The sequence below is a fragment of the Ranitomeya variabilis genome, chromosome 1 (assembly GCF_051348905.1).
Source record: "Ranitomeya variabilis isolate aRanVar5 chromosome 1, aRanVar5.hap1, whole genome shotgun sequence".
In the NCBI taxonomy this organism is placed as follows: domain Eukaryota; kingdom Metazoa; phylum Chordata; class Amphibia; order Anura; family Dendrobatidae; genus Ranitomeya; species Ranitomeya variabilis.
In genome coordinates this window covers 183,588,345-183,600,682 of record NC_135232.1, presented here as the reverse complement: position 1 = coordinate 183,600,682, position 12,338 = coordinate 183,588,345, and the positions used below count along the sequence as shown (strand labels likewise).

Here is a 12,338-nt window from a genome sequence, read left to right as displayed (position 1 = left end):
CACCTCTACACGGGAGTGGGAAGAGAGTGGCCAAGTGCCAGAATAGGCGCATCTTCCAGATGTGCCTTTTCTGGGGTGGCTGGGGGCAGATGTTTTTAGCCAGGGGGGGGCCAATAACCGTGGACCCTCTCCAGGCTATTAATATCTGCCCTCAGTCACTGGCTTTACCACTCTGGCGGAGAAAATTGCGCGGGAGCCCACGCCAATTTTTTCCGCGATTTAACCCTTAAATTTAATAGCTACAGCGCCGAAATTTTGCACATACACACTACTAACATTAGTAGTGTGGAATATGCAAAAAAAAAGGGGGATATGACATGGTTTACTGTATGTAAACCATGTCTCATATCATGTCGGGTTTAGGCAGGAGAAATGAAAAGCCGGCAATTGAATTACTGGCTTTACAGTTAGGGATAGGTTTAGGGTTAGGGTTTGGATCCCTTTATCACCTTGATGGTGGGGGGTGGCTTATCAGTGTGTATTCTTGTTTTTTTCTATTGAAACGCATGCGTTTAAAATGCAACCAAACGCATGTGCTGAAAAACGCATGCGTTTACATAGACAGCAATACGTTTTTTTGCGGCAAAAAAACGCATGCGTTTTTTTGCGGCAAAAAAACGCCTCTAGAAATTACTACATGTTGCATTTCTGCAACAAAACGCAAGCATAGAAAAGACGCATGCGTCGTCAAACGCGGCAAAACGCATACAAAAAAAAATGCATGCGTTTTTAATGTTAAATATAGGGGGAAAAAACGCATGCGTTTTTTTGTGCTAAAATGCAGCGGCAAAAAACGCAAATGTGAAACCAGCCTTACATATTTTGATATGTTCTTGTGCACTTTTTTTATTTTTACTTTTTGAGGTGCAGTGGGCCCTGATGGCTTTGTAAGTAGCGGCCTCTGTTCACACGGGACGCATTACAGTTAGCACTGGGCAGCCCACCACAGGGCGTTACTAATAGGCTATGATCCATATGCTGTGCATACTCTGTGTGAACACTGCTGCAGATTATTTGTTCGCACTGGTGTGCCAAGCGGTCAATCCCTGATTGTAGGCTGGCTGTCTCATTGTATTACCGCTCCTGTGCAGTCGCCATCTTTACTTGGGCCTGCTGCACCATGTTAGTGCATTTGATTTGAGGCCTGGACAGGTAAGCACCTTTGCCTGTTTTTTCTGTGGTGTTTTAATTAAAGTAGCAGTCTAGTGATTAAAAAAATGCCAGTCATTAGTGCCCCAATGAATATATACAGATTGTCTTATTTTCTTCAGGTATTCATTTCTATCTGAAAACTCGGGAATTCCTTTTCCTCAGATAGGACGTGTGATCTTATGGTGAGCCTTCTGAAATTTAATGGCATTACATTCTCTAAAGAGGGCTGCCATCGCAGTCACTAGAAGTTCAAATATGATGAAACTGCATGGAATGAACCATTGAAGTTCACAGCATGCAGTGACTGAAACTCCTATCACAGTTGCTGATGGTGACTAGACAGCTCCTGTCACAGACTTATAATGTAGGAGATCACAACTCAGCTTGCATGACTGTATACTTGTGATCTATTAGCTTTATTTAGAAGAGTTTAGAAGAAAGATAATCACATTGTTAACACAGGAGGCAAATCACGGATTCTAGCTGCCCATCTGATGCGTTGCTGATGTACCTTGGCATTTACAGCAGGAGATAGAGGAGTAAAATGCACAATGGGAATCAAGATGGAGTCTGGAGAACAGAGAAGGCTGAACTACATGTAAATGCACAATATACAACAGAAGTGCAGAGTGTGACAATCAAACGGTGGGGTGAGGGCAGGGATGGCTGAACTGTTCATAATTTTTTTTAGGTGTGTCCATGAACCTAATTTCTGATCTATAAAGAATATGCTATTATACTAGAATTAGAAAATTCTTTCAAACTTTGAAGCTTTGCCACCTTGCTGCAAAGCTTATGACCTCAGGTTACATTCTGTTAATGGGTTTTCCCTACACCTATAGCTTGCTTTGTGGTGGGAAAAGTATATTCATCAAGTCCAGATCTGTTCTGTAGCTTACTGATTATATTACACTGTAGCATGTTTGATGATGAGGTCCTTAGCTGATCACCATCACATAATAATGGTGTGCTACGATGGAAAGGCTTCTCCTGCATGAACGCATTACACAAATAGTCCGTGTATTACAAGAGCCGTAAGTGAATTTCAAGATGTGAAATCCTAGCCTGTGATAATGTACACATAATGCGCAAGACTTTGTGAATGAGGTAAAAATAAAACTAAGCACAGATCAATATTTGAGTATATAGCATTTGAGAACTCATCTATTATTCACAGCCCATAAAATACATACACTTCACCTCAAAGGGCCAAAGAATTGACAAATAAATCCAAAAATGTAAATGATTATGATACAAGTATTCATTTAAACATACCATGGCCTATGCATGACACCACTACGGCTTTGGTTTATGACCATTGTGAGGAGTTTGTTTTCCAATTGATCCTGATAGACATGGGTGAACCAAGCTGACTATATCACAGTCTGATAAAGTTTAAAGGAGTTTTCCAGCCTTAGGCTACAAGTCTGCAGACCTGTGAATCCTCACATTGCGCGCGTTGCATGCTATGAGGATTCTATGGAACTAGTGGTGGACGCATGACAGCAAGTTGGTGTTTTGCAAACATGTGGTCGCGTGCTGACCCAGACAGGCGCTACCTCGCTCAATGCAGTGTACTGAGCAGGGCCGGACAAGTCTAGTCGGACTGTGGCCAGAAGTATGCAAATGACATAGTAAGACCACATGATCACCGTCTGCCTACGGTGCCAGCATCGAAAAATCCTTAGATCGCGCAGAGCATACAATGTTAGGATTCACAAGTCTGCAGTCACAGAGTGATAGCAGACTTGTAGCTAAAGGCCGGACAACCGCTTCAAGTATTTTTAACTCAAAAATAGCAATAAACAAACCACAATGGACCCACCAAACAAAAGAGATGAAAGCTACAAAGTGAAAATGACAGCTTGAATTTGGCATTCTAGTACCTGGGGGATGTTGGCAGAGACCTCTGGGCTTCTAATAGTTGTTGGAGATGTGTCTGTAAAGTGATCCGCTCTGTTGTCTGCCTGTAATGAAAAGACCATGTTGGTTCTTGTAAAAAAAAAAACAAAAAAAACATTTTATTTGCAATTACTCATCCAATATATCCACAATGGAAAGAGAAGCTGTAATGGCAACCGGACTCCAGGCTGCTGGACACAGGTCCATCATGTCACTCTTCTTCTATGTATGCTTTCTGTACACCATGGACTAGAACTCTCAGACTGCATGCCTGGCCGTATGGTAACACATTACCATAAGTTTGAATTGGGGTATTTTCCCACAGAACAGATTTACAGCAGAAATCTCTAAGAACAAAATGGAAATCTTTGAAAAAAGTTTCGCTATATATTAGTAATTTTAATTACGCATGAATGTTTTTTATTAATTTATTTTTATCACCTACGGTAAATAATTTGTACGATATAGAAATCCTTATGACAGAATATAAAATGTTAGAGCTTATACAGTCTGTCAGTAGAATCAACCCTCAGGGACATCTATATGGGCATGTGGGTCATAGGAAGCGGAATAAAATGGTACCTTGATATCTGCAATTCGATGTCTTATTTCTGAGAAATCCTTGCTTTTCTTATATGTAAATAAGCTGTTAAGATCTATGGGCTGGACACTGGTTTATATGAGAATCTGCCTCCAGAGCTTAAATGAAAATGAAATGTTAAAAGAAACAGGGCATTACCACAGTGAGACATGTAGATCAGGAGAGCGTGCTGTCAGTCATTCCATGTCTTACATTGGTAATGCCCACTTTCATTTAAAATCAGATCTGGAGGCGGAGTCTCATGCAGATCATCTTAACAGCTGATTTACATAAAAAAACATTGATTTCTCTGGAATAAGACATCAGATCTCAGATATCAAGGTATCATTTTATTCAGCTTCCTATGACCTACATGCCCATATAGACGGCTTAGGAAGGATTATCCTACTGACAGATTGTCTTTAAACAGGAACTTCAAATTGAAAAATTCTTCCACTGGTTTTGCAGCTAAAATCCATCTTATCTATAGGGTGCAATATTCTAGATTGGCTATGGCAGGCCAGATGGTAATGTATTATTTTAGTAATTACGGTACTTCTACCAAGATCTTGTATCCCCAGTCCATGTAAACAATATTTCACATTCATTCTATGGAAAGCTTCCTAGCTTCTAAGAAACCTATTAACTTCAAACTGTTTTATGTATCTCAGATTACAGCTGGCTGTAAATTACTACTTTGCCACACACTCTGATTTTTATCTTGTGTTTGGCTATAGAATACCATGTACGCAATGGTTCTCAAGAAAGCCTGATTAACCTCTTCCCACCACGGGCATTTTTTCACTTTTATTTTCTCCACACCTATATAAATATTTGCGCCAAAATAACTGGAGCACATAAACTCACTCCAGGGTACGGGGGAAAAAGGTACTGGAGTACATTTGTGCCATATTTTGATTGTTGATGAATCAGCCAAAAACTTCTGGAGAATAAAAACGAAGCCCACAATGACCATCATAAAAAACAACAACAATCAAGTGAACATATCCAGGCTGTAAAATGTAATGTTCACAAAAAATTCTATTTGGCTAAATTTTGTAGTTTGTTCCTTACATCCGCCTAAGTTAACTGAGGTCAGGAAACTGCAATTGTAAACTGTCAACTATTTTAAAGGCTATAAAAATAATAAAATAAAAATTTCACTTTTCACATTTTATTGCCTTCATTACCACCGCAGGCCTATTGGGACAATTTGGGTCATACTCAAAAAGGCCATATAATAGCTAAAAACTCATGGAACACAAACTTGTTGCGGGACCCCTTTATGTAAAATACATCCAAGCAATTGGCCCCAGTAGATAAGACGGGAAGGCTTCCGTCACACGAGCAGTATTTGGTCAGTATTTTACATCAGTATTTGTAAGCCAAAACCAGGAGTGGAACAATCAGAGGAAAAGTATAATAGAAACGCCTCACCACTTCTGTAATTATCACCCACTCCTGGTTTTGGCTTACAAATACTGATGTAAAATACTGACCAAATACTGCTGGTGTGACGGCAGCCTAAGACGTAGAAAATCGTATCTCTCTTTTTTCCAATGGATGATCTCAGGTGTCCCACACAGGCAATAGTTCTCAAGTGGATCTCCCGGTCTTCCAAAAACACAGGATGGAAAGACATCTTGTAATTGTAACCTTGCTTACTCTTTAAGTTGCTTGGTCAGCTTGACAACTTGTGATGCCAATGACATGCAAGTCTCCACCACCACCAAGTATCGGGAGCACATGCTGTGGCCTTGATGTTCAGCACTTTGAGATGGTTTCTCTCCAGCATGATTCTGAATGGTGACATTTGCTCCATATTCAACTAATGTCTGAAAAAATAACATGAACAATTTAGATTGTCTTACAATATAGGATTTATTCTTCTACGAAAAATGATTTATTTTTACCAATTACACATACACTTCTACTGCCACCATCTACCCCAGCATCCATGTGTTAAAACCTTTGATCTTTATATCTACAATATTTCCATTCTGACCACATGTATTGAGTAAAAGTGAAAAAATAGTCACACCTCATCAGAGATGTGGCACTTCAAACATACTGCCCATCAAGGCACTAAAAACTATATATGAGCTAATAAAAAAAAATATATATAAAAAAAACAAATGAACAATTATGCTGTCAAAAGAGAGTATTTGCTATCTAAGCCATTTTTTTGCATGAAAAACATCAGTTTATGATATTTGGCACCAAACATAAAGCATCTGAAATGTTGGCTCTTCCATTTCATATTAATGTATATTTTAGAGGACAGCTAGTGTTTTAGACAGTGCCAAAACTTGACTCATTAAATTCAGACAACCTTTTGGCATTGGCTTTGGTACACACTCAAAGATTTCGGCTTTTGATATGTTTTCAATTATAGAACACAGAAGAAAGAAATATAGTAGGTGCTCCTCTCAACCGGTCTGAGACTACCCATAAACTGCTCCTCTTTTGGGCTCAAGCTTCCCTGCCCCACTTTTTGTTGTCTGGAACTGACTTTATAAATAGAATTAAGAGAATTAAATTGAGTTGTAATAAGACAATGTTTATTACAGACATAAGGCGACATATAAAAGAGTAATTTTCTTAAAGGGGTTGTCCGGGACCTTAACATTGATGGCAACCCCATCGATCAGCTGTTTCTGGTGACGGCTGCCTGAAGTGCTCAGTTACGGAGCTGAGCAGCACAACTCCGTCGACTGTATAGTGGCCGCGGCCAGGTACTGCACATCCGCAACCTATCTGAATCAATAGGGGGTGGATTACAGTACCCAACCATGGCCACTATTCCGTTGATGGACCCATGCAGCTCTGTACCCCAACCAATCAGACATTAAAGGGAACCTGTCACCCCCAAAATCGAAGGTGAGCTAAGTCCACCAGCATCAGGGGCTTATCTACAGCATTCTGGAATAATGTAGATAAGCCCCCGATGTTACCTGAAAGAGGAGAAAAAGACGTTAGATTATACTCACCCAGGGGCATTCCCGCTGCGGTCCGGTCCGATGGATGTCGCGGTCCGGTCCGGGGCCTCCCATCTTGTTACGATGACGTCCTCTTCTTGTCTTCCTGCTGCGGCTCCGGCGCAGGCGTACATTGTCTGCCCAGTTGAGGGCAGAGCAAAGTACTGCAGTGCGCAGGTGCCGGGAAAGGTCAGAGAGGCCCAGCGCCTGCGCACTGCAGTACTCTGCTCTGCCCTCAACGGGGCAGACAATGTACGCCTGCGCCGGAGCCGCAGCAAGAAGACAAGAAGAGGACGTAATCTGATGAAGATGGGAGGCCCCGGACCGGACCGTGACGCCCATCATACCGGAACCCCCCCTGGGTGAGTATAATCTAACCTCTTTTTCTCATCTTTCAGGATACATCGGGGGCTTATCTACAGCATTACAGAATGCTGTAGATAAGCCCCTGATACCGGTGGGCTTAGCTCACCTTCGATTTTGGTGTGACAGGATAGGTTATTAAAGGGAACCTAAGGACAGGCCATCAATGTTAAAGTCCTGGACAACCTCTTTAATGACTGCAAAAAGGATGACTGTGATGTCAAACTTCTACATTAAATACTATTTGCTGCTGTCCCAAGTAACTGTATGAGCAAACCTACGAAGATACAGAATATTCACAGTCACCATACAGAACAGATATTATCTATCATCTGTTTGTTCCCAAATCTGCCTGTAAGTTGGATTCCAGGGTCGGGACATGTGGTAGGCAAGGTGGGTACCTGCCTAGGGTGCCAGCTTCTGCTTACCAGGGATGGGCACATTGAAAAAAAAAAATTGCTGAATGTTTGCGGTCACCCAGCATCTTCCTGCGCCCTTGCCATTGCTCCCTTCCCGCAATTGATTGTATTCACGTCAGTCAGTCAATGTGAATACAATTGCTGTGTGCGCTGCCCAGGACAGGAGCAGAGGAGCTGTCATCTCCGCTGCTCCACCGGGATCTACAGGAAGATCCAGGCCAGCAAGATATTTTTTATTTATTTTTCAAACCAAACTATATGTATAACTAAAACAAAAACAGGCATATTATCCACTGTGCCATGCTACACCGCAGGCGCCGCCTGCCTGATGAATGTGATTTTTTTTCAAACCATATTACATGCAATATGCAAAATACGGGACAGGTCACCAAAGGATCACTCACCCATCATAAGCCATCAGCATGGATACCTAATCAGAGCACCCCCCCACAGGCCGCCCCGGAGCACGGGCATATCACTAACTGAAAACTACAAATAAACATTAAACTACATTGTAATCAGTATAACGGCGCCAACCTGACACTGTCTGTAGTTTACTATGCACTATCCTGCTGATAGTTTCACTTTAAAGGGGTTTTCTATTTTTCATCGAAGTCAGTCAGAGCCAATCACTGAGCTCAGTGTCTCTCTTAAACCTTTAGTGTGCACCTTGCTGTAAGAAATCATACTATGCAGCTCTGTAAAAGAGTCCAGCAATTTCTTTACATGGCCAGTCTGTTCTTCCCTTACTGAGACATCTGTGACTGACTGATATGCAGGTAAGACTGAAGAGCTGTGCTAGACCTGAAGCGTTTGTCACTCCAGCTTTATCCACTGCCTCCTCCTCCTGCTGACGGCTCCTTTGCCTGACGTCATATAGCATAGAGGCTGCCAGTCAAGCGGAGGAGAAGCCAGTGCTGGGCGGGCAATAGAGCTGGAGTGACGGAAACTTCAGAACTAAAACTCATTTGCATATCAATTAAACTTCTGATTTCTTAGCAATGGAGGAATGGACTGGCCATGTAAAGATATTGCTGGACCTGTCTTTGAAAGAGCTACATGAGCATATAATGAGTTTGGGGGGTGCGATCCTGCCGACAGACTCCCTTTGATATTTCATGAATTTCTCACAAATCACAAGCACAGGACGAGCTCCAGGTAATAAGAAGTTGTAAGTGTCAGTTCTCCTTCTTACCTGCACACAGCCCAGATACCCATTCTGAGATGCTATATTCACCGCGCTGTTCCCACATTTGTCGGTTTCATCCAGAGAAATCCCTTGCTCTTGCATAAATTGAAGAAGCCACAATAGTATTTTTTCCTATGTAGGAAATCATGAAAGACAGTTCTCAGTTAATAGAGCTCATTTCAAGAGCAATGCTATGGAACCGAGGTCTATTGGCAGAGGGAATGAGGCAATGTTTTATGAAGCCACTTAACAACTGTTCTCCATTAAATATTCGGCATTTCATATCCCCTCTGGTAGATGCATCAAGCTGCAGTAAACCGGGAATGGCTTCTGCAGACGTCTCATACACTGCTGAGGGATCGGAACAGAAAGAGGCTTTTGTCGGGTCGGAATAAGAGTCTTACGCTTTACTTGTAATCTGTCAGGCTCAGTGCAAAAACCACAGGTCTCATTGCTATACTGCTGATTGGTTTACTTCTACATGGACTCTACATGGATTTGGGGCATACTTTAAAGGGAATATCTTAAATTTTTGCTAGTCCACCTGAAAGCAGCATGATTTAGTGACAGAGACCTTGATTCCAGCAATATATCACTTATTGGGCTGCTGTTTATAGTTTTGATAAAATCACTGTTTATCTACTACAGATTTACCAGTTCCCTAAATGCCAAGATCTGTATACACCGGTCCACACTACTAAGTGACAGTTTTCTGTGTTTACTGTGCATAGGCAGAAAGCTGACAATCAGTGGAGGGGGCGGGGTTATACAGAGCTGATGAATATGTAGTACTACAAGCAGCAGGCTTACTAGTCATCTAGTGATAATCCCCTACTGACAAAAATGTGATTTTATCAAAACTACAGGAAGCAGCTCAGTAAGTTGCACATTGCTGGAATCAGGGATTCTGCCCTTACATTATGCTGCCTTTAGATTAAACAGCAAAAATCTGGTGCAATATTGGTGCAAACACAGGAATATATGGAAATGTATAGGATATGTAGATATCTTCCTTTATCTTCTTTTCAGATCTACTCCATCATGTGTGATTCCAGCATAAAGGAGGACATACACATCAGACGGCCAAACACTTGTTCCCTCCCAAGCACGCATGACGTGGCCAAGGGAATATGAGGTTTGTATACGGGGAGATTAATAAGCCGTCACCAGATACCTCTATTATCAGCTTACCTCCAGGGAGAACAATGGAGTCAGGGGTTAAAATCCAACATGCCCAATCCTCTCCCCAGAGGACATCATCTGGGAAAGTCAGGATACCCCATGCACATCAGTGTATGAAGGCCTTTAGTATCTATTCATACTATGTGGTCACATTGACATTTTTTAAGTTTTCTTAAATCCCCAAAGACATACTGATCAGGAAATTAGATTGTGAGCCCCAATGGGGACAATGATGATAATGTCAGTACAGCGCTGCAGAATATTTACTGCTTTATAAATAATAATACAATTGCGGCAAAATAATAGCATTTTGCACAAATTAAGAAAAATTGCAGCTAAAACCAATATGACTGCAAACGAAGCATGCACTTATTATTTTACTGAAGTACAAATATGAAAGTTATCCTCAGCGCTTTCAGGAGATGTGACGACGTCAAGCCATCATCAACAAAATCATGGAGACAAGCTTTTGTTATTTCTGCAGCAGGAGAACATTATAAACTCAAGCATCATAATATAAAGGATACAACTAGAAATGGGGCAGGTAAGAAAGGTTAATGGCCCAGTACAAAAAGGTACAAAAATGGGAATAACTAGCAAATCATCTGGCCTGGGCCAAAATCTCCTGGAAGATATCCGAATTTGGGAAGGCAGAAAATGGGTCATAGAAAGGTAGGGAAGGTAGGGAAGAAGGTGTAAAGGCCAGGAAATGTGTGTGGATGTGGGTGGTCACACAAAGGGGGCATGGCTACAGCAAAACAACATTCCCCAACCAAATGGAGACTCTAAACAGTTGCCAAATATGACAGATACCTTGATTAGGTATATAAAGATTCTGCGGCAACAGACATGGTGACTCCTAGTCTATCCCACCTTCCTCTAGACAAGTGTAAAGTATGGTTAGCTTGGTCATGGTGGGCCGAACTATTATTCACCAATAATTAAATTATGGAACAAAGTTGCCATTACATTTATTGAGTCTAGGAACTACATAATATACCTCACTTCAGGGGAGAGATCACGGCACCTGAGCTGCACTTGCGGAAATGAAAATAAAATGAAGTGTTTCAGCGCCGGACTGGCGCCTTTTCAAGGTAAAAAAAAAATGCGATGAAGGTAGAAAAAAGTACATTGAAAAAGGCGCCAGTCGGGTACCAAAACGCGTTGGTTAATAAAAACTTTTATTTTATACCGTCAAGGATTCTTCTTCTTTTTCGGAAGCGCAGCACAAGTACTGTGATATTTCCACTAAAGTAAATTGCTATCTGGAAGAATTATTTCTCCAGCCAAGGGGCTGTATCCGTGGATCCCAAGGCCCTTATTATTATTATTCTTATTATTATTATTATTTATATAGTACCATTAATTCCATGGTGCTGTACATGAGACGGGGTTACATCAAAATATCACTTACAGTAAGCAAACTAACAATGACAGACTGGTACAGAGATAAGAGGACCCTGCCCTTGCGGGCTTACATTCTACAGGATTATGGGGAAGGAGACAGTAGGTCGGGGGTTGCAGTAGCTTCGATGGTGTTGAGGTGGCCGTGTGATGATTACAGGTTGTAGGCTTTCTTCAAGTTTCTTGGGCTTTCGGGTTTCTTTTGAAGGATCCAAATGTGGTGGATAACCGGACGTGTTGGGGCACAGAATTCCAGAGGATGGGGGATATTCGGGAGAAGTCTTGGAGGCGATTGGGTGAGGAGTGAATAAGCGTGGAGGAGAGAAGGAGGTTTTGGGAGGACTGAAGATTACGTGAGGGAAGATATTGAGAGATTAGTTTGGAAATATACAGAGGAGAAAGGTTATGGATGGCTTTGTAGGTCAGTGTTAGTAGTTTAAACTGGATATGCTGGGAAATTTGGAGCTAGTGAAGGGAATTGCAAAGAGGGGAAGCAGGAGTAGCAAGGAGAGAATTTAATTAGTCGGGCAGCAGAGTTAAGGATGGACTGGAGGGGTGCGAGAGTGTTAGAAGGTAGGCCACAGAGGAGGATGTTGCAGTAGTTGAGGTGGTAGATGATTAGGGCATGCACAAGCATTTTGGTAGAGTGAGGGTTGAGGAAGGGACGGATTCTGGAAATATTTTTGAGCTGGGGGCGACAGGAGGTGGCTAGAGCATTGATGTGCGGTTTGAAGAACAGGGCAGCGTCAAGGGTTACTCCGAGGCAGCGGATTTCGGAGACAAGGGAAAGTGTGATTTAATTTATTTTGATAGATAGATCAGAGAAGATATGTGAGATGGAGGAAAGATAATTAGTTCAGATTTGTCCACGTTGAGCTTGAGGAAGCAAGAGGAGAAGGAGGATAAGGCTGATGGACACTATGGGATTCTGGAGAGCAGAGAGGTGACATCTTTGTTTCAGGTAGATCTGAGTGTCATCAGCATATAGACAGTACTGGAAGCCATAGGACTTTATGAGTTGTCCCAGGTCAAGTGTATAGATTTAGAAGAGTAAGGGTCCTAGCACAGAGCCTTGAGGGACGAGATGAAGAGGTAGTATGGGAGTAGGAAACGCTAAATGTGCAGTTGGTAAAGTATGAGGAGATCCAAGATAGGGCAAGGTCTTTGAC

At 41.9% G+C, this 12,338-nt stretch overlaps 1 protein-coding gene across 8 annotated transcripts in view; it reads right to left on the bottom strand.

Moving 5' to 3' along the window:
• Positions 1-12,338, bottom strand: part of SNCAIP (synuclein alpha interacting protein) — a 344,510-nt gene that overhangs the window by 31,946 nt on the left and 300,226 nt on the right. For all 8 annotated transcript variants that reach the window (XM_077290966.1, XM_077290935.1, XM_077290985.1 and 5 more), the window contains 3 exons: positions 8,590-8,715; positions 5,300-5,469; positions 3,039-3,119 (listed from right to left, as the gene is read on the bottom strand). In XM_077290966.1, coding sequence (XP_077147081.1) covers positions 3,039-3,119; positions 5,300-5,469; positions 8,590-8,715 — 377 coding nt within the window. The remainder of the gene's footprint in view (positions 1-3,038; positions 3,120-5,299; positions 5,470-8,589; positions 8,716-12,338) is intronic.